This window comes from Gorilla gorilla, chromosome 20 (genome assembly GCF_029281585.2).
Source record: "Gorilla gorilla gorilla isolate KB3781 chromosome 20, NHGRI_mGorGor1-v2.1_pri, whole genome shotgun sequence".
NCBI classification, from domain to species: domain Eukaryota; kingdom Metazoa; phylum Chordata; class Mammalia; order Primates; family Hominidae; genus Gorilla; species Gorilla gorilla.
The window spans coordinates 25,047,972-25,072,415 of NC_073244.2; the positions used below are offsets into that span (position 1 = coordinate 25,047,972).

The window sequence follows — 24,444 nt, forward strand, 5'->3', positions numbered from 1 at the left end:
AGCAGCCGAATTGACAAGGCGCTAATGCGCCGCTGGCCCCGCCCGGCCCCGCCCCCGGCCCGGCCCGGCCCCGGGGGGGCGGCGGGCCCCGCACCGGCCTCCCCGCCGCCCGCCCGCCCGCGGGCACCGCGCGCCCCGCCCGTCCGGCCTCCGCCCCACCGAGAACCGCGCGCGCCCTATCCCGCGGCCCAAAGCCCCCTAACTCAACCCCTACCGGCCCAGGACCTCCCTCTCCAACCCTGCCAGCTCCAGGCTTCCCACCCCCAGTCTGGGACCCGGCACCCCCAATCCCGTTTCCATAACCCTGCCCACTTCCCTGCACCCTCCTCTCAGCCCAGTGCCTCTTCAGTGGCCCCTTTGGTCCCCAACCCTGCCCCGCTCCTCCATTCCCCCTTCCACGGCCCAATCTTCTGTCTCGGCCCCCACCCCAGCTCTGGCCCCGCCCCCCCCACCGAGCGGTCCTTGAGTCCCGCCTACCCCCATCTCCAGCCCCTCAGCCTTCCCAGGGGCCTAAAAGTCACCCCCAGCCCCACGCCCTCGGCGCGCGGGTCCCAGCCCTCCCACCTCATCCTGCCTCTTTTCGATTCTCCGCTAGTAGCCTCGGCCCCAGGCTTTGCTGGAAGAAAGGAGAAAAAGCAGGAAGGCACGGAGTCCCTCGCCTTCGCCCTGGCTGCGCTGTCCCCTTCGCGCGCGGGATGGGTTTGAGGTTGCTCTGGGCGCCCCGGGGGCCTCGGGAGGGAGCTCCTGCGCGGGCAGACGGGGAGATGTAGTCCCCTGTGGGAGCCGGGACCCAGGCCTGCGCGGGAACTGGGTCCTGCACCGCAGTAAGAGGGATTCCCAGGAGGAGAGCGGTAAGAAGCTCTTTCCCCGGGACCTATTCACACCCCGCCACGGAAAAATCCACTCAGCGGCCCGCGGGTGGGGTGCGCCACGCGGTGAGTAATCGCTCCGGCGGCCACCGCCCGCCGACTCCAGGTAACGCCGGCTGCCCGGAGCGACGCATAGTTTGTCTTCCTTCTTTTGCGCAAAGAGCCTTCTCCGTGTTATTATTTTTGGCCATTGCTCGAGTTTCGGGACCCCTCCCGGTCCGGGCGTCTCATCTCCCTCCTCCCGGTCCCCAACCGATGCGGGCGCCCAGGAATAAAGGGTTCCTGGCCTCCAAGGCTGCTGCGGATGGGGGTGCCTGAAATGAGAGTTGGGGGGTGCAATTACCCACTTTGGGTCGCAGCCCCGCCCCCAGCTGCAGCGCCCAGGGAAGGGAACGGCTCCAAGTCCCCTTTTCCAGGAGTCCCTTAGAGGCCTGGATTCTCTCTCCCGGTCCCCAACCAGCCAAGGGGGTAAAAGTGTCTGAGGGGGGCTCGGGAGCCCCCATTTGTCTGCCCAAGACTGAAGCCCCACCCTCTCCTACTTAAATCTCCAGTTCAGACTCCAGACTGTCAAAAAACAAGATTGGGGGATGGGAGCCTATAGGGGCCCAGGGCGCCCCTGCTCCATCTGAATTCTGGATGGAGAAGACAGACAAGGAGAGACGCTGCCATTTACTTCGGGAAACCAGGCCTTTTGTGCCTCAGTTTCTTCCTCTGCACAGTGGGCACCACCCAGCCTAGGAGCTTCTGTGGGAAGACGCAGGGCAGCAGAAGTCTCTACAATCCAAGCCCTTAGCACAGCTCTGGAGGATATCCTGGAGCAGAGGTGACCCCCAGCCCTGCTTGTCCCCTCTGAAACATGGAGCCATAGTCCCACCTGCCAGGGGACCCAGAGGGTTAAGTGGAGGTGGCAGTTCTTGGCTGGAATTGAGTTTTTAGGATACTCACCACTACTCCCCCATGGCTCCTGTTTGCAGATGCTCTCTGTGTGGATAGAGACGCCTCACCCCCTCCTGGGAGGACTTCAGGCTTCTGGAGCAAAACCTTGATTTTTTCCCCCGTCCATTTCTGCTTCTCTTCCAGTCATTTTGGTTTTGGGAAAGGGCTCTCCCATCCATCCAGGTGCTCAGGCCAGAGACCTGGAAGCGCACGTGACAACTCTCTCCTTCGCTCATCCCTCATGTCCAATTCATCAGCAAATCCTGTTGGCTCTGATTCCAAAACACATCTCCATTCTGAGACGCTGACCCTTCCTTCCCACCCCATTCAGATCCAGGCCCCACGGTCTCCCTCAGGGATGCTTCCCGGCCTCCTCCAGGGCCTCCCTGATAACCCTTCTGCCTTTCTCCGCACACCAGGCAGAGGGAGCTTTTAAAAGAAGAAAAAGCAGATCTTTGTCCTGCCACCCTCTCACCATCCTCTCCCCTCCTCTTCTTCCCTCTCCTCTTCCCCCTCCTCTCCCTCATTCCGCCCCAGCCACTGGAGCCCTGTTTCCCCAAACATACCAGGCTTGTTACTATCGAAGGGCCTCTGCGTGTTGGCTGTTCCCTCTGCTGGAATGCTGTTCCCCACATCTTCCCCAGTTGGCCCTTTCTCTTCCATCACGTCACAGGATTAGTGCCACCTCCTCAGAGAGGCCCTCCACCCTTCCCCCAGCACTCTCCTCTCCTTCACTTTGTTTTATTGTTTTTGAAACACAACTCTTCCAACCATTTCATTTCTTGTGCAACTGATTTTCTTTAGACTGTGGGCAGCCTCAGCCCCTTTGGACCCCAGTGGTGGGCCCAGTGAGGGCTGAAAGTGAAGCACTCACTAAATATTTGTAAAAGTAAAGGATGGAGAACTCTTACTCCCTCCAAGTAGCAAGAAAACTCAGTCCCAGCAAGTCATGCTGCCTGGGGTCCTAGCCTGGCCCACACTCTCTGTCTTGCTGTGTGACGCTAGCGAGTAGACATCCCTCTCTTGTTCTTACCAACAGAAAGGGAAGGACCATTTTCCAATCCTGCCCAGCCCCACCCTGGAGTGTGACTTCTGCCCCTGGGTGATCTTTACCCCACACCTTTGACTTCAGGGAAAGGGAATTGACCCCAGAGTGCATCCTTCCCGGCCCTTAGCGCCCCCAGAAGTTTAACCCTTTCCTCCCCAGTTCCATCATCTCCTTGAAGACAAAAGGGAGCTAGCGTCAATAGAACTTCTGGCAAATATTGACCCAAGTCCTTGAAGTTGGCTGGGAATGTGTAAGGGGCAGAAGGAGGGAGGGCTTCCCCTTGGGCAGAGGGAGGGCCTCCCCTTGGGCTGGGGGAGGGACCCCTCCTTAGTCCTGCACCCTCCACTCCAAGGTCACCTCTGGATGAGAGGTATTAGGTTGGGGGGGGGCCTCCATCCCCAGCTCCCTCGTGATTCCAGGGCACTGAGGGTGCACCAGGGAGGGGGCAGTGGAAATGGCACCTTCAGGGTCCTGTGGGGACCCACAACCACTGGGAGTGAGGAAGGCTGAGAGCTGCCTCTCCCATTCTGAAAGCCCCGTGCTCAGGTACCCCCAGTATGGGATTAGCTACCTGGTGTTCCAGGCAGGTGCTTTCAGGAATTAAGGGGCAGTGAGGGTCTGGACACCTGGTACAGGGTCTGTGGCACAGGAAAGTGGGGCCCGTGTGTACCTAGGCTTTATAATTTCTGCCCTGGAGGATGAGCCTGGAGAGAAGCAATGCCTGGGTGCTCAGTTTAATGCACACTGGACTTCAGGCACTGGAGGCGGGACCTGGGGAGTTGCAGACCTGCCTAGGGGACCTGCCTGGGAAGTTGCAGGCCTGCCCCAGGGAGGCCAGTTTCCCTGCCCATCTGTACCCTGAGAAGCCTCTGAAGTCTGGGTCCCAGGAGGCACCAGCTGCTTTAGGGGGGCAGCCACATCCCTCCTTCCTCCCCCAACAACCCTCAGCAACCACTACCGGCGCCATGGTGCTCTGCCTCCTCCCTAGCCTGTACCCTGCTTGGAGGTGGGGGTCAGCAGGGTCGTGGTGAGGGCGGCAAGGGACAAAGGGTGCTTGTCCGCTGCCCGCCTTGACCTCGGCTGCTGTGGCTTCCCGGACGCCTGGCCTGCCGCTGATTCACGCCCAGGCCGGCCTCAGCGCCCCCCGCCTGCCGCCCCCAGCCAGGCCGCCCCGGGGGGTAGGAAGTTGGGGGGGGGGCGAGGGCGGCGCCGAGTCAACTTTCCCTCTTAAGCCCCGAAGGAATGTCGGCGGATTTCCTGAAACCCGACCCTGGCCGCCCGCCGGCCCTCCCGCCCCTCACCTGGACCGGCTCCCCCGGGAACAGCAGGAGGGGCGCGGGGGCTCACCTTGGGGGCCGGGGTCAAGTCCTCTTTCCGCTCACCCCCCCCAGCGGCCTAGTGCAGCGGAAAGGGGGCTGGGTGGGCGGCAATCAGCCTCTTTCCCTTCTCCCCTCAGGCGACCTGGGTGATCGACCCACTCCTCCAGCCTCAGTTTCTCCTTCTGCAAAAGGGCGCGGGGTGTCCCTCCTCCCTGATGCGTTTTAAGCAATGCCCAAAGGTCACCTCCCATCATTGGCAGGGCTCTGCCGGCTTTTCTTTGCTTCTCTCCCTGTCACCTGGACAGAACCACTTTGCAGTCTGAGCATCAGTTTCCTCACCCATATAAAAGGGCAACGCTACCGCTACCTATCTTATACGGTTGTTGCAAGAAAAAGTGTTTCGTTGGAATGAATGAAAGACAGTAATTGTGGAGGGGTTAGGCGCGCGCGGGCCTCTGGAATTAACATGTGTGGGCTTGAATCCTGACTTTGCCAACGCGTCCCGGAGCCTAAGTTTCCCACCTGTGAAATGGGGGCAGTATTGGTCACAACGCACAGGGCTGTTTCCCAAGGTGCGGGCCTGGCTCGCGGGTGGGTTAGAAGCGGAATTCTCCTGCTGGATTCTGGCGCAAACTGCGGGCTGGAGGCCCTCGCCGCCGGGTCGCAGCGGCCTAGCATGGGAGGGGAGGGGAGGGGCGGGGCGGGGCGGGGGAGGGGCCGCACCGGGATCCAGATGTTCGGGGTCCGCCAGGCACAGCCGCGCCTGATTAAGCCACGTGGGGGCCGGCCGGGGGCCGCTGAGATGAAAGCGCGGCCGCAGGCCAGAGGAGGGGGTGCGCCAGGCCCCCACCCGGGACACCCTCTTCCCAGGCCGGAACCTGAGCCGCCCTCTGACCCGCCGACCCTGCGAGGCTGCCGCCCCGTCTGCGGGGGCGGAGCGTAGGTGGGGGACCTGCGGGCTGCTGCGCGGCGCTGCAGGCACCTGCGCCAGGCATGCCAGCGAAAGCGGGGGCATCTTTGCAGAGGATCCGGGTTTAGAGGGGCGTCCCCACTCCCTTATCTGGCGGAGAGGAAGCTGGGGGGACCCCCTAACCGAGTTTCGGCTCCTGGGGCTACAGTCCATCGCCCTGGGGTGTGATGGTTATGGAAGTCAGAAGTGTCGCTATTTGCCCCGTTTTCCCATGAGAATTAGACATTTTAGCATCACCTCCTCCCCTTGCTCCTGAGCGTACCTCTGTGTCCCCTCCCACTAAGCCCCAGCCCAGGGGTCTCCAGCCTTGGGGAGACAGGGCCAGATCCCCTAGGTCAGTGGATCAGGGCTGGGCCAGAGGGAGGCGAGGCTGAAGGAGCAAGGGAGGGGCTCAGAGGGCTTCCCGGAGGAGGCAAACTGCGCACAAGTTGTCTCCTTTCTAACCTGGGTGTCAAAAGAGAAGATGCCAGGACTCAGCTGCCGGGTCCTGCGGCTCTCACCTTCCTCCCTCTCCGTTCCCTGGTTGGACTCCAGCCCCATCGCCCTCCCTCCTCCTGCAACAAGCTCTTCCCCTCAGGATCCTCGCTGACCCTTTTAGCCTGGACACCCCTTTCTCCTCTTTCCCGCGTGGTCGGCTCACACGTCGCCTCCTCCGCCAAGCTCTCCGCTCTCCTCGACACCCCTGGCGAATAGTCCCCTCCATCCCATCCCCCTATATATTTCCTTTTGGCCCCAAGCGCCAGCAGAGATCCCCCGCCCGTGGGCACCAGGGAGGTGTCCTGGGACCCCCGCGATGGGATAGACGGTGGGGGCCGCGATGCACCTGCCCCGCCCGACCCGCACGCCTCGGGTGCCGCAGCGCAGCTACCCCGCCCGCTCTCCGCATCTCCCACCCCCCGCTTCCCAGGCTGCCTCGCTCGGGTGACGTCAGCGCCCCGGTCCCCGCCGCAGCCGCTGCATCCTCCGTGCCCGGCCTGAGCCGGAGTCCCCCGCGCCCCCCGCGTTCCGCCCGGCCATGGCTGCGGTGGCGCTGATGCCACCGCCGCTGCTGCTGCTGCTGCTGTTGGCATCGCCGCCCGCCGCCTCCGCGCCGTCCGCCCGCGATCCCTTCGCCCCCCAGCTCGGGGACACGCAGAACTGCCAGCTGCGGTGCCGCGACCGCGACCTCGGCCCGCGGCCCTCGCAGGTGAGGCGCGTGCGGTGCCAGGTGCCAGCGGGGGAAGCGGGATCTCTCCGAAGGAGGAGGCGTTGGGATGGGCTTCTCTTGGATGACAGCAGGAGACTTTGGTGGGGGTGTCCGTGGGGAGGTGGGGGTCGGGAATGGGGAGATCTCTCCAGTAGGTGACGGACGGGCTGGGGTTCCCTCTGATGGGGGAGTGCTTGGGGATGCAGGTCCTTGCGATAAGGGGCCGATACCACCTCCCAGGCTCCCTCCGCACTCTGCTGGGTAAGGACCCTCTAGCACCCAACCCCCGGCTCCCTCAGGCCTGATGGTCCCCCCACCTCATTCCTCCTCCTCCACATCATGTTCCCTCCCCACTCAGAGCTACCAGCCCCTACTCATACCACCACTCCCCAGGATTCAAGCCTGATCTGCATGTGACCAAAACCCCCTCCTCTGAGCCTCCCCCTCCTCCTCCAGGTCTGAGAATCCTTCTCCATGTCTCCCCTCCTCCCTGGAGCCTAGTGGGGGGAAGGCTCATTTCTCTCCACCTTCACTGTCCATTTCTCTTCTCAAGCTGCCTCCCCATCTCCCTCCTCAGAGCTAAGAGCACCCACTAATATTTGTAGCCTCTCCCAACTTCATCTCCATCTGGCTAGATTTGGTGGGGAGCGGGGAAGCCTTTCCCTGCCTCTCCTGAATGCTCCGGTCCCCCCACCCTCCTCCTGCCCCTCCCCATGGCCTGAGCTCCCTGTCCTCCCCTCCCCCAGGCGGGGCTGGAGGGCGCCTCCGAGTCTCCCTATGACAGAGCCGTTCTGATCAGCGCTTGCGAGCGTGGCTGCCGCCTCTTCTCCATCTGCCGATTTGTGGCCAGAAGCTCCAAGCCCAATGCCACCCAAACTGAGTGTGAAGCAGGTGAGGGCCCGCCGGCAGGGTGGGGAGAGGTGGCCTGGGAAGGGCCGTCCCCAGTCACCCGCTCCCACCTCCCACAGCCTGCGTGGAAGCCTATGTGAAGGAGGCAGAGCAGCAGGCCTGTAGCCACGGCTGCTGGAGCCAGCCCGCGGAGCCTGAGCCGGAGCAGAAGGTGGGCCTCCCACTGCGGCCTGGGGTCCCTTTTCCCAATACCTCCACCCGCTTCACCCCATGGGAAATCTTCATTCACGTGCAGAGGCTCTGCCAGACTCTGCGTTCTATACCAGGCCTGCAGGGCAACCTCCATCCAGCCCCGTCATGTCTCCAGCCTTAGTTACATGCAACAATGCCCCCCGTGCCCCACCACCTTTTCAGGAATAAGTGGCAGAAAACAGCCATCATTTATCAAACATCTGTCCTGGTTCAGGCCTGACTTCAACCTGTCCCAAATGTTTTTGTGTCACTTGGAGGCACAAGGGACAATGTCACCCCCATTTAGTGCCCAGGGGGCAACCTCCCAGGTCATACACAGGGCTGTGCAAGGGGCAAGATTTGAAGCCACCAGAGCTGTGGCCACTCCTCACCTCACTCCTCTTAGGCGCCCCCAGAGCTGCCAGGTGCTGGTCTAAGCCCTTCCCCTGTGATGAGCTGGTGGTCACTGTCACCTGGAGGGGCTCAGAACTGCGGCTCAGGGTAGAGCAGGCTTGCCTCACAAGCACGCACACACTGCCTTATGGGAGAAATAATAACGGTTCATCTATTGTAATCCAAGCAATGCTGCATCAGGGGAAACTGAGGCACAGAAAATCATGTAGCATAGCCAGAGACCTAGGGGCTGGGACTCCCCAGAAAGCCCTTTCTCCACTTCCCCCATTTTCCTCCACCCCTTCCCAGCTTTCACTGCTGTTCAGAAAAGCTCACTGCACTGTCAGCCCTTCCAATTCAGAGCTCCCTCTTATTTATTTATTTATTTTTTGAGATGAAGTCTTGCTCTGTTGCCCAGCCTGGAGTGCAGTGGTGCAATCTTGGCTCACTGCAGCCTCCGCCTCCCGGGTTCAAGTGGTTCTCCTGCCTCAGCCTCCTTTGTAGATGAGATTACAGGCACCCACCACTACAATCGGCTAATTTTTGTATTTTTAGGAGAGACAGGGTTTCATCATGTTGGCCAGGCTGATCTTGAACTCCTGACCTCAAGTGATCTTCCCACGTCGGCCTCCCAAAGTGCTGGGATTACAGGCTTGAGCCACCATGGCCGGCCATCAGACCTCCGTCTTGACGCTGCCAAAATAAGAATAATGAGGATGATGATATTTTTAGTAATAGGGACTACTACGCATTAAGTGCCTGTGCCGTGCCAGGCACTTGGCAGGCATCCTCTAGTTGAAATTTCATGGCTACTCCATGAAGGAAGAGAACGATACCCATTTTAGGGCTCAGAGAGCACAATCCACTTCCCTAAGGGTACACAGGAAGCCAACTGCCACGCTGAGATCTGTGTTCACTATAAGAAGTCCTATTGGCCCAAATCACTTAGCCACATCCAATCCAAGTGAATTCTCCTAGCTTCTCTCCTGTTAGTTTATTTATTCATTTATTTATTTGAGATGGAGTCTCACTCTTTCACCCAGGCTAGAGTTCAGTGGTGTGATCTTGGCTCACTGCAACCTCTGCCTCCTGGGTTCAAGCAAATCTCCTGCCTCAGCCTCTGGAGTAGCTGAGATTCCAGGCACGCGCCATCATGCCTGGCTAATTTTTGTGTTTTTAGTAGAGACAGGGTTTCACGATGTTGTCCAGGCTGGTCTCAAACTTCTGGCCTCAAGTGATCGGCCTGCCTCAGCCTTCCAAAGTGTTGGGATTACAGGCGTGAGCCACCGCATCCTGCCCCCTCCCATTCATTGGTTAATGCCCTATTTCGGTGCCATCTTTGTGTCTTGGACCTTTTTTCACCAGAGAAAGGTCCTGGAGGCTCCAAGTGGGGCCCTCTCCCTCTTGGACTTGTTTTCCACCCTCTGCAATGACCTCGTCAACTCAGCCCAGGGATTTGTCTCCTCCACCTGGACATACTACTTGCAGACTGACAATGGGAAGGTGGTGGTGTTTCAGGTGAGACCTCTGACAGGGGCCATGCCAGAGTGGCAGATGGGTGGGCAGGGTAAGAAGATGGGATGCATTGGCTCTTAGCTCATGAGATGCAAAGTCCACAGTGGGCGAGCTTCAGGCACAGCTGGATCCAGGGGCTCAGTGTCTCACTCCATGCCTTGACTCTACTTTCTTTTGTGGTGGCTTCATTCCCAGGCATTTACTTCTTCTTGGCAGTAAGGTGGATGCCAGAGGCTCTAGGTTACAAATGCTGTGTGTGTTTTTTTGTTGTTGTTGTTGTTGTTGTTGTTGTTGTTTTGAGATGGAGTCTCATTCTTGTTGCCCAAGATGGAGTGCAATGGCATGATCTTAGCTCACTGCAACATCCGCCTCCCAGGTTCAAGTGATTCTCCTGCCTCAGCCTCCTGAGTAGCTGGGATTACAGGCGGCCACCACCACACCTGCCTAATTTTTGTATTTTTAGTGGAGACGGGGTTTCGCCATGTTGGCCAGGCTGGTCTCGAACTCCTGACCTCAGGTGATTCACCCGCCTCGGCCTCCCAAAGTGCTGGGATTACAGGCATGAGCCACTGCCCCGGCTCCCTCTGGGGTTTTAACTGAGCTGGGATTTACTCTGATTGGCCCTGGCTGGATCATATGACCATCTCTCAGACAATTCACTGGCTTGGTCTGGATCATGTTCCTACTTCTGGAGCTAAAGGATGGGGTTAAGGCAAATGGAGGAGCCCATGAAAGCAGAAAACAACATCCCTGACATCAAGCCCACCCCTGATACCCAGGGGAACTGGGTATCAGCTGCGCGTGGGACATGGCAGTCACAGAGGGCCTGCCTGGGCCCAGGGGTGCTGTTCTCACAAGCCTCTCTGTGCTGTCTTGTTCCTGGCCCAGACTCAGCCCATAGTGGAGAGCCTCGGCTTCCAGGGGGGCCGTCTGCAGCGCGTGGAGGTGACCTGGCGAGGCTCCCACCCTGAAGCCCTGGAGGTGCACGTGGGTAAGGTGCAACCTAGACCAGTGTTCCTTCCATGGGTGGCCCCACTGCCACAAGGAGTCGGCCTGGCAAACAGACCTTCTAGGATCGGGATCTCCATCTCTCAAGTCCTGGGTTCCATGGCTCATCCCCCAGGCCTCCATGGTCTATTTCCCAGGGTTCCATGGTCCACCTCCCAGGGTTCCGTGGTCCACTTCTCAGGGTTCTGTGGTCTACTTCCCAGGGTTCCGTGGTCCATCTCCCCGGGTTCCATGGTCTATTTACCAGGGATCCGTGGTCCACCTCCCAGGGTTCCGTGGCCCACCTCCCGGGTTCTGTGGCCACCTCCCAGGGTTCCGTGTTCCGCCTCCCAGGGTTCTGTGGTCCACCTCCCAGGGATCCATGGTTCACTTTCCAGGGTTCTGTGGCCCATCTCCCTGGGTTCTGTGACCCATCTCCCACGGTTCCATGGTCCATCTCTCAGAGTTCCATGGGTTCATCTCCTAGGGTCATCTCCTAGGGTCCATCTCCAAGGGTTCTTTGGTCCAACTCTCAGGGTTCCATGGTTCATCTCCTAGGATTCTGCAGTTCATCTCCCAGGGTTCTGTGGCCCATCCCCCAGGGTTCTGCAGTCCATCTCCCAGGGTTCCATGGTCCATTTCCCAGGGTTCCATGTTCCATCTCCCAGGGTTCCATGTTCCATCTCCCAGGGTTCCATGTTCCATCTCCCAGGGTTCCATGGGTTCATCTCCTAGGGTCATCTCCTAGGATCCATCTCCCAGGGTTCCATGGGTTCATCTTCTAGGGTCATCTCCTAGGGTCCATCTCCCAGAGTTCTTTGGTCTATCTCTCAGTGTTCCATGGTTCATCTCCTAGGATTCTGCAGTTCACCCCCAGGGTTGCATGGTTCATCTCCTAGGATCCATCTCCCAGGGTTCCATGGTCCCTGTCTCAGCATTCTGTGGTCCATCTCCCAGGGCTCTGATCTCCATTCCAGGACTCCATGCCCCAGGTCCTGACCTCCTCCCTCCTGGTCATGGTTATTGTGGCCTCTTAGCAAAGACCTGGTGGTCGCTGAGTGGCAGCTGATCTCTCAGACCCTGTAGGCCCCCTGGACAAAGTGAGGAAGGCCAAGATCCGAGTCAAGACCAGCAGCAAGGCCAAGGTGGAGTCTGAAGAGCCACAGGACAATGACTTCCTCAGTTGCATGTCCCGGTGGGTGGCAGGACCTTGGGGGTGGGAGGGGGGTGGGACTGGAGGTGCGGGTCTCCCTGGTCCCGGCCTGGGCAGCTGAGTGGTGCCTGCCGGGCGGGGCAGGCGCTCGGGTCTGCCTCGCTGGATCCTGGCCTGCTGCCTCTTCCTCTCCGTGCTGGTGATGCTGTGGCTGAGCTGCTCCACCCTGGTGACCGCGCCTAGTCAGCACCTCAAGTTCCAGGTGGGTGGGATCTGTGAATGGTGCTGGGCCGAGGGAGGGGATGAAGGCAGAGAGAGCTGTTTGCTGGTCCTGGATTTGGCCACCTGCTCCCATGGAGGCCAGGACCTCAGACTTTTTTTCTTTTTTCATGTATATACATATATATATATATATATATATATATACACGTGTGTGTGTGTGTGTGTGTGTGTATATATATATATATATATATATTTTTTTTTTTTTTTTTTTTTTTGAGATGGAGTCTTGCTCTGTCACCCGGGCTGGAGTGCAATGGCACCATCTCGGCTCACTGCAACCTCCACCTCCTGGGTTCAAGCAATTCTCCTGCCTCAGCCTCCGAAGTAGCTGGGACTATGGGCGCGGGCCACCACGCCCAGCTAATTTTTGTATTTTTAGTAGAGACAGGGTTTCACCATGTTGGCCAGGCTGGTCTTGAACTCCTGACCTCAGGTGATCCATCCGCCTCGGCCTCCCAAAGTGCTGGGATTACAGGCGTGACCCACCGCGCCTGGCCTATATATATATTTTTGAGACAGGATCTCACTCTTTCACCCAGGATGGAGTGCAGTGGCACGACCACAGCTCACTGCAGCCTCGGCCTCCCTGGCTGAAGCAATCCTCCTGCCTCAGCCTCCTGAGTAGCTGGGACCACAGGCACGTGCCACCATGCCCTGCTAATTTTTGTATTTTTTGTAGAGATGGGGACTGTGTTGCCCAGGCTGGTCTTGAACTCCTGGGCTCAAGTGATCCACCTGCCTTGCCCTCCCAGAATGCCGGGATTACAGGCGTGAGCCACCTCACTCAGCCAGGACCTCACACTTGCTGCATGACTTGGGCCAGTTTCTTCACTGCCCTTTGAATTGGTGGGAAGAACATCCACTCTTAGTTGGGGCGACGTGAAGTCAGAGGTGGCCACAGTTCTGTGGTGTTGGCCTCACCTCTATCATGCCCAGCTGTGTTGGTGACACCTCTGTGGTGCCCAGAGCCTGGGCAACATAGTGAAACCTTGTCACTACAAATCATTTAAAAATTAGCTAGATGTGGCTGGGCATGGTGGCTCATGCCTGTAATCCCAGCACTTTGGGAGGCCGAGGTGGGCGGATCACGAGGTCAAGAGATTGAGACCATCCTGGCTAACAAGGTGAAACCCCATCTCTACTAAAAATACAAAAAATTAGCTGGGCATGGTGGCAGGTGCCTGTAGTCCCAGCTACTCGGGAGGCTGAGGCAGGAGAATGGCGTGAACCCAGGAGGAGGAGCTTGCGGTGAGCCGAGATTGCGCCACTGCACTCCAGCCTGGGCGACAGAGCGAGACTCCATCTCAAAAAAAAAAGAAAAAAGAAAAAAGAAATTAGCTAGACGTGGAGGTGCATGTTTATGATCCCAGCTACTTAGGAAGCTGAGGTGGGAGGATCACTTGAGCCTGAGAGTTCAAAGCTGCAGTGAGCTGTGATGGCACCACTGTACTCCAGCCTGGACAACAGAGAAGACCCCATCACGCACACACACACATACACACACACACACACACACACACACACAAGGCCAGGTGTGGTGGCTCACACCTGTAATCCCAGCACTTTGGGAGGCTGAGGTGGGCAGATCACTTCAGGAGTTCGACACCAGCCTAGCCAACATAGTGAAACCCCATATCTACTAATAATACAAAAATTAGCTGGGCATGGTGGCGTGCACCTGTAGTCCCAGCTACTTGGGAGGCTGAGAAAGGAGAATCGCTTGAACCTAGGAGGCGGAGGTTGCAGTGAGCTGAGATGGCGCCACTGCACTCCAGCCTGGGTGACAGAGAGAGACTCTCTCAAAAAAAGAAAAAAAATAAAACAATCAGAAGTGGGAAGGAGACAGTCAGGGTTGGGGGCTCGGCCTCTCTCCCTCCCTCCACTTCCCTCCTCCTCTCTCTTCCTGCAGCCTCTGACCCTGGAACAGCACAAGGGCTTCATGATCGAGCCCGATTGGCCCCTGTACCCGCCGCCGTCCCACGCCTGTGAGGACAGCCTACCACCCTACAAGCTGAAGCTGGACCTGACCAAGCTGTAGGCCTCCACTGGCCCCATCACTGCCAACTGCAGGGGCCCCTCGGGCCTCACTTGCCCTGAGCCCAGGAGTCCAAGGGCAGGGTGGGTCCAGCCTTGAGCCCCTCCACCCCCAAATCCTTCCTCTCCTCCCTGTCCCACCCCTTGCCCCACGGAGTCCTGGGGACGCAGTGCCCCAGCTGGGAAGAGGGCGGGATCGGGCACTGGTTCCTCCTTGTCCCCGTTTTCTTGGGGGCTTGCTACTTTTTGTCTTCTATTGTGTGGCTTTCTGAGTATTTGAACCCCAGTCCTGTGTCATCTTCCTTTTTCCTTCTCTGTCCCCTCTCTGCGGGGGGCGGGGGCGCTGAGGCTGAGGGGGAGCTGCGTCTTGCTAGGGCTTCCCCCTTCTCCCCATCCCGGTCTCCAGAGACCCAGCTTCTGAGAGACGGGGTATGGGCATCTCCATGCCCCTATAAAGCGTGCCTGGGGCTTGTCTGGGGCTGGGGAGGAATAAACCATGTATATAAAAGAGTTTCAGGCTGAGCCTGCTTCTGTTCAGTTGTCTGTCTGCCCTTGGGGTGTGGCCCACGCATGGCTATGACCCCTGCCGAGCAGGATCTTTCTGACATGGGAAAACCCTGGAAACCCAGGTGGCACCAGGGACTGAAAGTAGCTGCCTCTCAGAAGGACACTCCCTCTGCTCTAACCCAGGTCACACTCCCAGCTACAGATGTCCCTGGAAAACTGACTCGTGGCCAGGCGCAGCAGCTCATGCCTGTAATCCCAGCACTTTAGGAGACCGAGGCAGGAGATTCATTGGAGCCCAGAAGTTCCAGACCGGCCTGGGGCAACATAGCAAGGCCCCATCTCTACAAAATATACACACACACACACACACACACACACACACACACACACACACACACACACACATATATATTTAATTAACTGGGTGTGGTGGCTTGAGCCTGTGGTCCCAGCTACTTGGGAGGCCGAGGTGGGAGGATTGCTTGAGGTGGGGAGGCGGAGGCTGCAGTGAGCTATGATTGCACCACTGAACTCCAGCCTGGGTGACAGAGCATGACTCTGTCTCAAAAAAAAAAAAAATAGTGGCTTGTGCCACCCATCTGACTGGGGCAGTTCAGCGTCCCTTCCTGTGCCCGATGTCCCTGTTATGAAGGGACAAGTTGCATCTTGAAGAGGACTTGATTTTGTAGCCACCTGGCTTCCGGTCTACTTTTTCTTTTTTGTTTTTGAGACAGAGTCTCGCTGTGTGGCCCAGGCTGGAGTGCAGTGGTGCGGTCTCAGCTCACTGCAAACTCCGCCTCCCAGGTTCCAGTGATTCTCTTGCCTCAGCCTCCAAGTAGGTGGGATTATAGGCATGTGCCACCATGCGCGGCTACTTTTTGTATTTTCAGTAGAGACGCAGTTTCACCATGTTGGCCAGGCTGGTATTGAACTCCTGACCTTAAATAATCTGCCCACCTCAGCCTCCCAAAATGCTGGGATTACAGGCATGAGCCTCTGCACCCAGCCAGCTTTATTTATTTATTTTTAAAAAAATGAGACAGGCTCGGCCGGGCACGGTGGCTCATGCCTGTAATCCCAGCACTTTGGGAGGCCGAGGCGGGCGGATCACGAGGTCAGGAGATCGAGACCATTCTGGGTAACATGGTGAAACCCTGTCTCTACTAAAAATACAAAAAAAAAATTAGCTGGGCGTGGTGGTGGGCGCCTGTAGTCCCAGCTACTGGGGAGGCTAAGGCAGGAGAATGGCGTGAACCTGGGAGGCAAAGCTTGCAGTGAGCGGAGATCACACCACTGCCCTCCAGCCTGGGCGACAGAGCGAGACTCTGTCTCAAAAACAAAACAAAACAAAACAAAAAATGAGACAGGGTCTCACTCTGTCACCGAGGCTGGAGTGCAGTGGTGTGATCACAGCTCACTGCAGCCTCCACCTCCCAGGCTCAAGCCATCCTCCCATCTCAGCCTCTTGACTGCAGGAAGGGAGCCACGCCCTTCCATTCCTGTCTGTTCTGCAGACTCCTCCAGATTCTTCTTGTAAGTCCGCTTTGAGATTCAGTTGACTTGAGTTGGTTTCTGTTGCTCGAAACCAGAGATTCCTGACTGATACAGGGCCTCATCCCCTGGGCAGAGCTCAGGATCAGGAGCACGACGGCCCCAGCCTACAGGCAATGGGGCGGAGAGTCCCAGGAATTCCAGGCTGATGGAGTGACAGTGGGTCGGCAGGTTGGGGCAGAAAATTAAATGATGCCTCCTGGGGCTGTGTGTAAGACTCTCCACCCTTCACTCTACCCTGGATCCTGGAAGGTTGATCCACTTGGACCCTCTTCTTTCCACTGGAGTCAGTCAGAGGGACCACTGGTAGGAGATGAGAGGAGGGAGGAGTCAAGGTCTTTCCTGGTGTCCTTCCCAGCATCCCCTGACTCAAGACCACAGCTCGACCAAGCAGCCTCCCCTGGAGATCTTCAAGAGCTCTGGAGGGGCGGGGCGCAGTGACTCATGCCTGTAATCCCAGTACTTTAGGAGGCAGAGGAGGGTGGATCAACTGAAGTCAGGGGTTCAAGACCAGCCTGGCCAACGTGGCGAAACTCCCGTCTCTACAAAAATACAAAAATTAGCTAGGCATGGTGGCGCACTCCTATAATCCCAGCTACTCGGGAGGCTGAGGCAGGAGAATCACTTGAACCCTGGAGGCAGAGGTTGCAGTGAGCCAAGACTGCACCATTGCACTCCAGCCTGGACAACAAGGGCGAAACTCTGTCTCAAAAAAAAAAAAAAAGAAAGAAAAAAAAGGCCCCTTGGCCAGGTGTGGTGGCTCATGCCTGTAATCCCAGGACTTTGGAAGTCTGAGGCGGGAGGATCACTTGAGTGTAGGAGTTTGAGACAAATCTGGGGAATATAGCAAGATTCATCTCTACAAGAAATTTAAAAATTTAGCCAGACCTGGTGGTGGGCACCAGTAATCTCAGCTGCTGAGCTGAAGCTGAGGTGGAGGGATCCCTTGAGCCCAGGAAGACAAGGCTGCAGTGAGCCATGATTGCACTAATGCACTCCAGCGTGGCTGAGAAGAGTGAGACCATTTCCAAAAAAATAAATAGATAAATCAAAATAAAAGGCTGGGCGCGGTGGCTTACGCTTGTAATCCCAGCAATTTGGGAGGGTGAGGCGGAAGGATTACTTGATGCCAGGAGCTTGAGACCAGCCTGGCCAACATGGTGAAACCCCGTTCCTACTAAAAATACAAAAAATTAGCTGGGCATGGTGGCCCATGTCTGTAATCCCGGATATTTGGGTAGCTAAGGCATGAGAATCGCTTCAACCTGGGAGGCGGAGGTTGGAGTGAGCCGAGATCATGCTACTACACTGCAGCCTGGGCGAAAGAGTGAGGCACTGTCTCAAATAATAGCAATAATAGCCCAGGCACAGTAGCTCCCACCTGTAATCCCAGCACTTTGGGAAGCTGAGGCGGGCGGATTGCCTGAGCTCAGGAGTTCACAACCAGCCTGGGCAACATGGTGAAACCCTGTCTCTACTAAAATACAAAAAATTTGCCAGGCGTGGCAGTGTGTGCCTGTAGACCCAGCTACTCAGGAGGCTGAGGCAGGAGAATTGCTTGAACCCAGGAGGCAAAGGTTGCAGTGAGCTGGGATCATGCACTGCACTCCAGCCTGGGAGACAGAGCAAGACTCTGTCTCAAATAAATAAATACAATAATAATAATTGTTCCTTTAGGCCAGGCAGGGTGGCTCACATCTGTAATCCCAGCTCTTCGATAGGCCCAGGTGGGAGGATCGCTTGAGCCCAGGAGTTCAACGTTACAGTGAGTTATGATCATGCCTAGGTGACAGAGTGGGACTGTGGTTCAAAAAATACATGTATAGCCCATTTATGTATGTATGTATGTATGTATGTATGTATGTATGTATGTATGTATGTATTTTGAGACGGAGTCTCGCTCTGTTGCCCAGGCTGGAGTGCAGTGGTACGATCGTGGCTCACTGCAACCTCCATCCCCTCGGTTCAAGTGATTCTTTGACCTCAGCCTACTGAGTAGCTGGGATTACAGGTGCATACCACCACGCCCGGCTAATTTTTGTATTTTTATTAGAGCCAGGCTTTCACCATGTTGGCCAGGCTGGTCTTGAACTCCTGACTTCAGGTAATCCGTCAGCCTCGGCCTCCCAACCACTTTATTTATTAATCTATTTTGAGACAGAGTCCCACTTTGTCGCTTAGGCTGGAGTGCAGTGGCGAGATCTGGGCTCACTGCAACGTCTACCTCCCAGGTTTAAGCGATTCTCCTGCCTCAGCCTCCCAAGTAGCTGGGATTACAGGCGCAAGCCACCATACCTGGCTAATTTTTGTATTTTTACTAGAGACGGGGTTTTGCCATGTTGGCCAGGCCGGTCTCGAACTCCTGACCTCAAGTGATCCGCCTGGTACCATGACCATCAGGATTCAACCCAGATGTAATATGGGCCCCAGGGAGTATCATTCTGGGCCCTGTGTGGGGTTTCAGGAAAACCTCTAGGAATGTTGCCCAGAAATAAGACATGGGCAGAGGTGAGAAGAGAATGACAGCCAGCCGTTCTCTTTGGTAGAACTTTCTTTGATGATAGAAACGTTATGTCTGCACTACTCCCAGCCACCTGGAAGTTACTGAGCACTTCCAACATGGCCAGTGTAACTGACAAATTGTGTTTCTTATTTTGTTTAGTTTGAGTTGATGTACATGTAAGATTTTTCCGGCTGGGCACGGTGGTTCACAGCTATAATCCCAGCACTTTGGGAGGCTGAGGCAGGAGGATCACTTGAGCCCAAGAGTTCAAGACCAGCCTGGGCAACATGGTGAGGCACCTGTCTTTTTTTTTTGAGACTGAGTCTCACACTGTCGCCCAGGCTGGTGGGCAGTGGCGCGATCTCAGCTCACACCAACCTTCACTTCCCAGGTTCAAGCGATTCTGTTGCCTCAGCCTTCCGAGTAGCTGGGAGCTGGGATTACAGTCACTTGCCACCATGCCCGGCTAATTTTTGTATTGTTTTATTAGAGATGGGGTTCCGCCATGTTGACTAGGCTGGTCTTGAACTCCTGACATCAGGTGATCTGCCCACCTCGGCCTCCCAAAGTGCTGGGATTACAGCGTGAGCCACTGCACCCAGCTGAGGCACCCGTCTTTATTTAAAAAAATAAAAAAAGAAATTGGCCAGTTGTGGGGGCACGTGCCTCTAGTCCCAGCTACTAAGGTGGCTGAGGTGGGAGGATTGCTTGAGACTAGGAGTTTGACACTAGCTCGGGCAACATAGCAAGACCCTTTCTCTAAAACAATTTTTTAGGCCAGATGCAGGCAACAAAGTGAAGCCCTGTCTCTACAAAAAATATACGTATATACAAAATTAGCCAGGTATTATGGCGGCTGCCTGTAGTCCCAGCTACTCCCAGATACTTGGAAGGTTAAGGAGGAAGGATTGCTTGAGCCTGGGGAGGTTGAGGCTGCAGTGAGCTGTGACTGCACCACCGCATACCAGCCTGGGTGACAGAGTAAGATCCTGTCTCTGACATGACATCATGCCAGGCTAATTTTTTAATTTTTTTTTGAGACAGAGTCTCTCTGTTGCCCAGGCTGGAGTGCAGTGGCACGATCTCGGCTCACTGCAGCCTCTGCCTCCTGGGGTCAAGCAATTCTTCTGTCTCAGCCTCCCGAGTATCTGGGATTACACCACGCCAGGCTAATTTTTGTATTTTGTTAGTAGACATGGGGTTCTGCCATGTTGGCTAGGCTGGTCTTGAACTCCTGAACTCAGGTGATCCACCAGCCTCAGCCTCCCAAAGTTCTGGGATTACAGGCGTGAGCCACCATGTCCAGCCTATTTTTTGATTTTTTATAGAGATGAGGACTCATTATGTCGCTCAGGCTGGTCTTGCACTCCTGGACTTAAGTGATCCTCCTGCCTCGGTCTCCCAAAGTGCTGGGATTACAGGCGTGAGCCACCATGCCTGGTCAAAATTTGCCATTTTCATGAGTTTTGAATGCATTAATTGCATCCACAATGTTGTGCAGCCATACCTGCCATGGATTTTTTTTTAATTGTTATTGTTTTTGAGACAGAGTCTTGCTCTGTTGCCCAGGCTGGAGTGCAATGGTGCAATCTTGGCTCACTGCAACCTCCGCCTCCCAGGTTCTGGTGATTCTCCTGCCTCAGCCTCCCAGGTAGCTGAGATTACAGACATCCACCACCACACCCGGCTAATTTTTGTATTTTTAGTAGAGACGGGGTTTCACCCTGTTGGCCAAGCTGCTGTTGAACTCCTGACCTCTCTCAGCCTTCCAAAGTGCTGGGATTACAGGCATGAGCCACTGCGGCCGGCCCTGCTGTGGATTTAAATGGCTACTGTCACTGGTCAGCCCAGTTTGAAAGGGACTTCATATGGACTTACTCCGTCTCCTTGCCTGGCCCCCAGTTTCTCTTCTTAGTGGCTCTAGACATCTGGGCTGCATCTTGATTCTTAACTGTCCTCACCTCACTTCATTCCATCAGCACAGCTTGTCCCCTAGGCCTCCAAAGCATACCTTCCAGCCCACAAGCATCTCTTTGTCTCCATGGCAACCACCGAAGTCCAAGCTGCCACTGCCTCTCACTCAGCAATGGTGCCCACCTCCTCCTCTTGGGGCTTCCGGCCTCTCCAGCCACCCTCTGGTTCCATCTTGGATAAAGCAAATCTGATCCCAGACTCCACACCTTTCTGGGGTTTACTGTTGTCTTGAGGAGCCCAAACATTCCCAGACAGCAGAGATTCCCACGATCGGGTCTCACTAACACTAACCTAACATCTCCAAGCGCTTTTTTTTTTTTTTTTTTGAGATGGAGTTTCACTCTGTCGCCCAGGCTAGAGTGCAGTGGCGTGATCTCCGCTCACTGCAAGCTCCGCCTCCTGGGTTCACGCCATTCTCCTGCCTCAGCCTCCCGAGTAGCTGGGACTACAGGCGCCCGCCACCACGCCCGGCTAATTTTTTTTTTGTATTTTTAGTAGAGACAGGGTTTCACCGTGTTCACCAGGATGGTCTCGATCTCCTGACTTTGTGATCCACCCGCCTCGGCCTCCCAAAGTGCTGGGATTACAGGTGTGAGCCACTGCACCCGGCCATCACCAAGCGCTTCTGTGAGGCTCTGCCCCTCACTCCCTCTGCTCCGGCGGCTGCGTGAGGTTCTCTCTGGATTTCTTGAGCCTACCTTGTTCCTTCCAGCCCCAGGGCCTTTGCACATGCAGTCCCCTCTGCCAGGAGCACACTCCTGGTCCTGCTTCACCAAGTTCTCAGCCACGTCAGCATCCCCTGGGATCCCCATGTTTCACTTCCTGTCCATCTTCCCTGCTCTGATGACATTCGTCGTTGATTAAGAATTATTTGTTGGCTGAGGGCAGTGGCACATGCCTGTAATTCCAGCACTTTAGGAGGCCGAGGTGGGCAGATCACCTGAGGTCAGGAGTTAGAGACTAGCCTGGCCAACATGGTGAAACCCCGTCTCTACTAAAAATACAAAAATTAGCCGGGCATGGTGGCACGTGCCTGTAGTCTCAGCTACTCGGGAGGCTGAGGCAGGAGAATCTCTTGAACCCGGGAGGCAGAGGTTGCAGTAAGCCGAGATCATGCCACTGCAGTCCAGCCTGGGCAACAGAGCAAGACTCCGTCTTAAAATAAATACATAAATAAAAATAAAAATAATAGAGGCCAGGCATGGTGGCTCACACCTATAGTCCCAGCTCTTTGGGAGGCTGAGGCAGGTGGATGGCTTGAGGTCAGGAGTTTGAGACCAGCCTGGCCAACATGATGAAATCCCATCTCTACTAAAAATACAAAAATTACCTGCACGTGGTGGCTCAGGCCTGTAATCCCAGCTACTCAGGAGGTTGAGGGGGGATAACTTAATTCTCCTGCTCACCTATGAAGAGCTTTTGATCTTTGCCAGCCTGGCAGCCACCTCTCCTGTGCCATCCCTCCTGCCTTTTGGTCTTGGAGACCAAAATGCGCTTGTCCTCATTTTGAATCAATGGTCTGGCCTTGGGGCCTTTTCTGCAGCTTCCCTTTGCTTTGCAATGCTGTTACGGACTTGGTAGGCATCTACCCAGCACCTGCAGTCTTCCTTCTTCCTTCGTTTTATTTGTTTGATTTTTGTTGTTTCATCTGTCGTCCAGGCTGGAGTGCAGTGGTGCGATCATGGCTCACTGCAGCCTCGACCTCTCAGGCTCAAATGATTCTCCCACCTCAGCCTCCCGAGCAGCTAGGATGACATGTGAGTGCCACCACAAGGGCTAATTTTTTAAGTATTTTATATAGACAAGATCTCCCTATGTTGCTCAGGCTGGTCGTGAACTCCTGGGTTCAAGCGATCTACCCGCTTTGGCCTCTCAAAGTACTGGAATTCCAGGTATGAGCCACCGAGTTGGGCTGGCAGAGTGTTATTGTTTGTTCTTTTCACAGCTGTGTGTAGTTGATCACTTTTTTTTTTTCTTTTTAGACAGAGTCTTGCTCTGTCGCCCAGGCTGGAGTGCAGTGGCACGATCTCGGCTCACTGCAACCCCCGTCTCCCGGGATCAAGTGATTCTCCTGCCTCAGCCTCCCGAGTAGCTGAGGCTACAGGAGTGCGCCACCATGCCTGGCAAATTTTTGTGTTTTTAGTAGAGACAGAGTTTTGCCATGTTGGCCAGGCTGGTCTCAAACTCCCGACCTCAGGCGATCCGCCCTCCTTGGCCTCCCAAAGTACTGGGATTACAGGTGTGAGCCACGGATTACAGGTGTGAGTCACTGTGCCTGACCTTGATCACTTCTTGAATCCCGTGACCAGCCTAGGATTGGGTCCAGAGTGAATGTTCACAAATGTAGAATGAGTCATGCCAGGTGGTGTGGGCACAAACAGTGAGCTCCATAGGTGTGTGGAAGTGGGAGGGGAGTCCCTTCCAACCAGGTGGTGAGTGATGGCTGCCTGGAGGAGGTAGCAGTCAAGTTGGGTTTTGAGGGATGAATATGATCTGGGGAGAAGGGAGGGTGTCCCAGGTGGAAGGAAAAGTATCGTGTGTGTGTGTGTGTGTGTGTGTGTGTTAGATCTGTCTGTGCATGTAGGTGTGTCAGAGGCGCCTTGGGGTGTGTGTGTTTGCCTACAATGTCTTCAACCCTTTCTCTCTCTCTCTCTCTTTTTTTTAGACCAAGTTTTGCTCTTATTGCCCAGGCTGGAGTGCAGTGGCGCAATCTTGGCTCACCACAACCTCCGCCTGTCGGATTCAAGTGATTCTTCTGCCTCAGCCTCCCAAGCAGCTGGAATTACAGGCGTCCGCCACCACGCCTGGCTAACTTTTTGTATTTTTAGTAGAGACAAGGTTTCACCATGTTGGCCAGGCTAGTCTTAAACTCCTGACTTCATGATCTATCCACCTCAGCCTCCCAAAGTGCTGGGATTACAGGCGTGAGCCACTGTGCTCAGCCTATTTACTTCTTTATGGGTTCATCTTCTGCCTCCTACGTCACTCAAGACTGGGCTCACTGGGAGGGCAGGGCTGCGTCGGCTGTGACCCCAGTACGCATCAACGCAGGTCACAGAGGAATGACCCAACAAGGGTGTCTGGGATGGCTGGGAAAGAACCCCGCTTGCCATGCAGAGGCCTTGGGGCTGCTCTGCCCAGTAACCAACCCCTTACCCTATCCTGACTCTCAGGAGAGAAAGGCCCTTTTGACCACGTAGCTGAAGACCAGACTCACCACAGTTCTGTCTCTGAGCTTCAATTTCCTCTCCTGTCCTAGAGCCCTGCCCCTCCCTCCATTTTCATCCTGAGCTGCACACAGACCTGGTGGTGGGTGGGTGGGTGGCTGGCGTCATGGCAACTGGAGCACAGGGTTGCCACAGCAACTTGGTTCCCTAGTGACAGGCCTGAGTTTCTTAGCCCAGGAGTGGCAATCCGCCAGGAAGAAATGGGGAGAGGGTGTCCCCAGCGTCCAGCTGGCACACAGGGGACATTCTGTAAACACTTGGAGGGCAGGATGGGGATGCATGGTGGCTGTCTTTTCCTGGGGTGCAAAGAGGAGACTTCAGGTCCCTGTTGGGCTCCATGCAACTCCTGGCACACTCTCCCTCCTCAGGGCCCCCATGCAGGCTGTTCCCTCCGCCTGGAGGCTGTTCCCTCTTTGCTCCGTCTGGCCAGCTCTTCAGCCTGACCTCCTGGCTCAGCCCCAGCTTTTATCATGGTGACAATTAAGTGATGGCTTGTTTGCTTGTGTGATGATTGGTTTAATAAATGTTCCCTCTGCCAGATGCTACGCGCTAGGCGTCTCGGTCACAGCTGTGTCCCACACACCAAGGAGGCTGCTCTCGATACATCTTTGTCGACACTCTCCATCCTTGCTCCGCCTTGCCCACTTCTTCCAAGCCAGTGCGGCCTCATCTCTATCCCTTGAGCTTTTTCTGGCACTGGGCTTAGGTCCTTCATATTATGTCCTCTCAGAATATACGGGAACATTGCACAATGTTCTGGAATGTCCTGGAACATTCTAGAACATTCTGTCCCCTTCTTTTACTGAAGCTGAGACATCATCACCTCTTCAGGGAGGCTCTCCCTGATCTTCTGGCTGAAGCAGTGCTCCCCTACCCAACACACACTTGATCGCTCTCAGCTCATTGCCTT

General features: G+C 55.9%; 1 protein-coding gene across 1 annotated transcript; it reads left to right on the top strand.

Annotated features, from left to right (window-relative positions):
- The first annotated feature begins 6,046 nt into the window (after positions 1–6,046).
- On the top strand, positions 6,047–14,282 carry TMEM59L (transmembrane protein 59 like). The gene is made up of 8 exons (XM_004060345.5): positions 6,047–6,328; positions 7,075–7,219; positions 7,297–7,388; positions 9,167–9,319; positions 10,205–10,307; positions 11,381–11,498; positions 11,601–11,718; positions 13,648–14,282. The coding sequence occupies exons 1-8, from the start codon at positions 6,158–6,160 to the stop codon at positions 13,774–13,776; spliced, it is 1,029 nt and encodes a 342-aa protein (XP_004060393.3). The 5' UTR covers positions 6,047–6,157; the 3' UTR covers positions 13,777–14,282.
- The last annotated feature ends 10,162 nt before the right edge of the window (positions 14,283–24,444 follow it).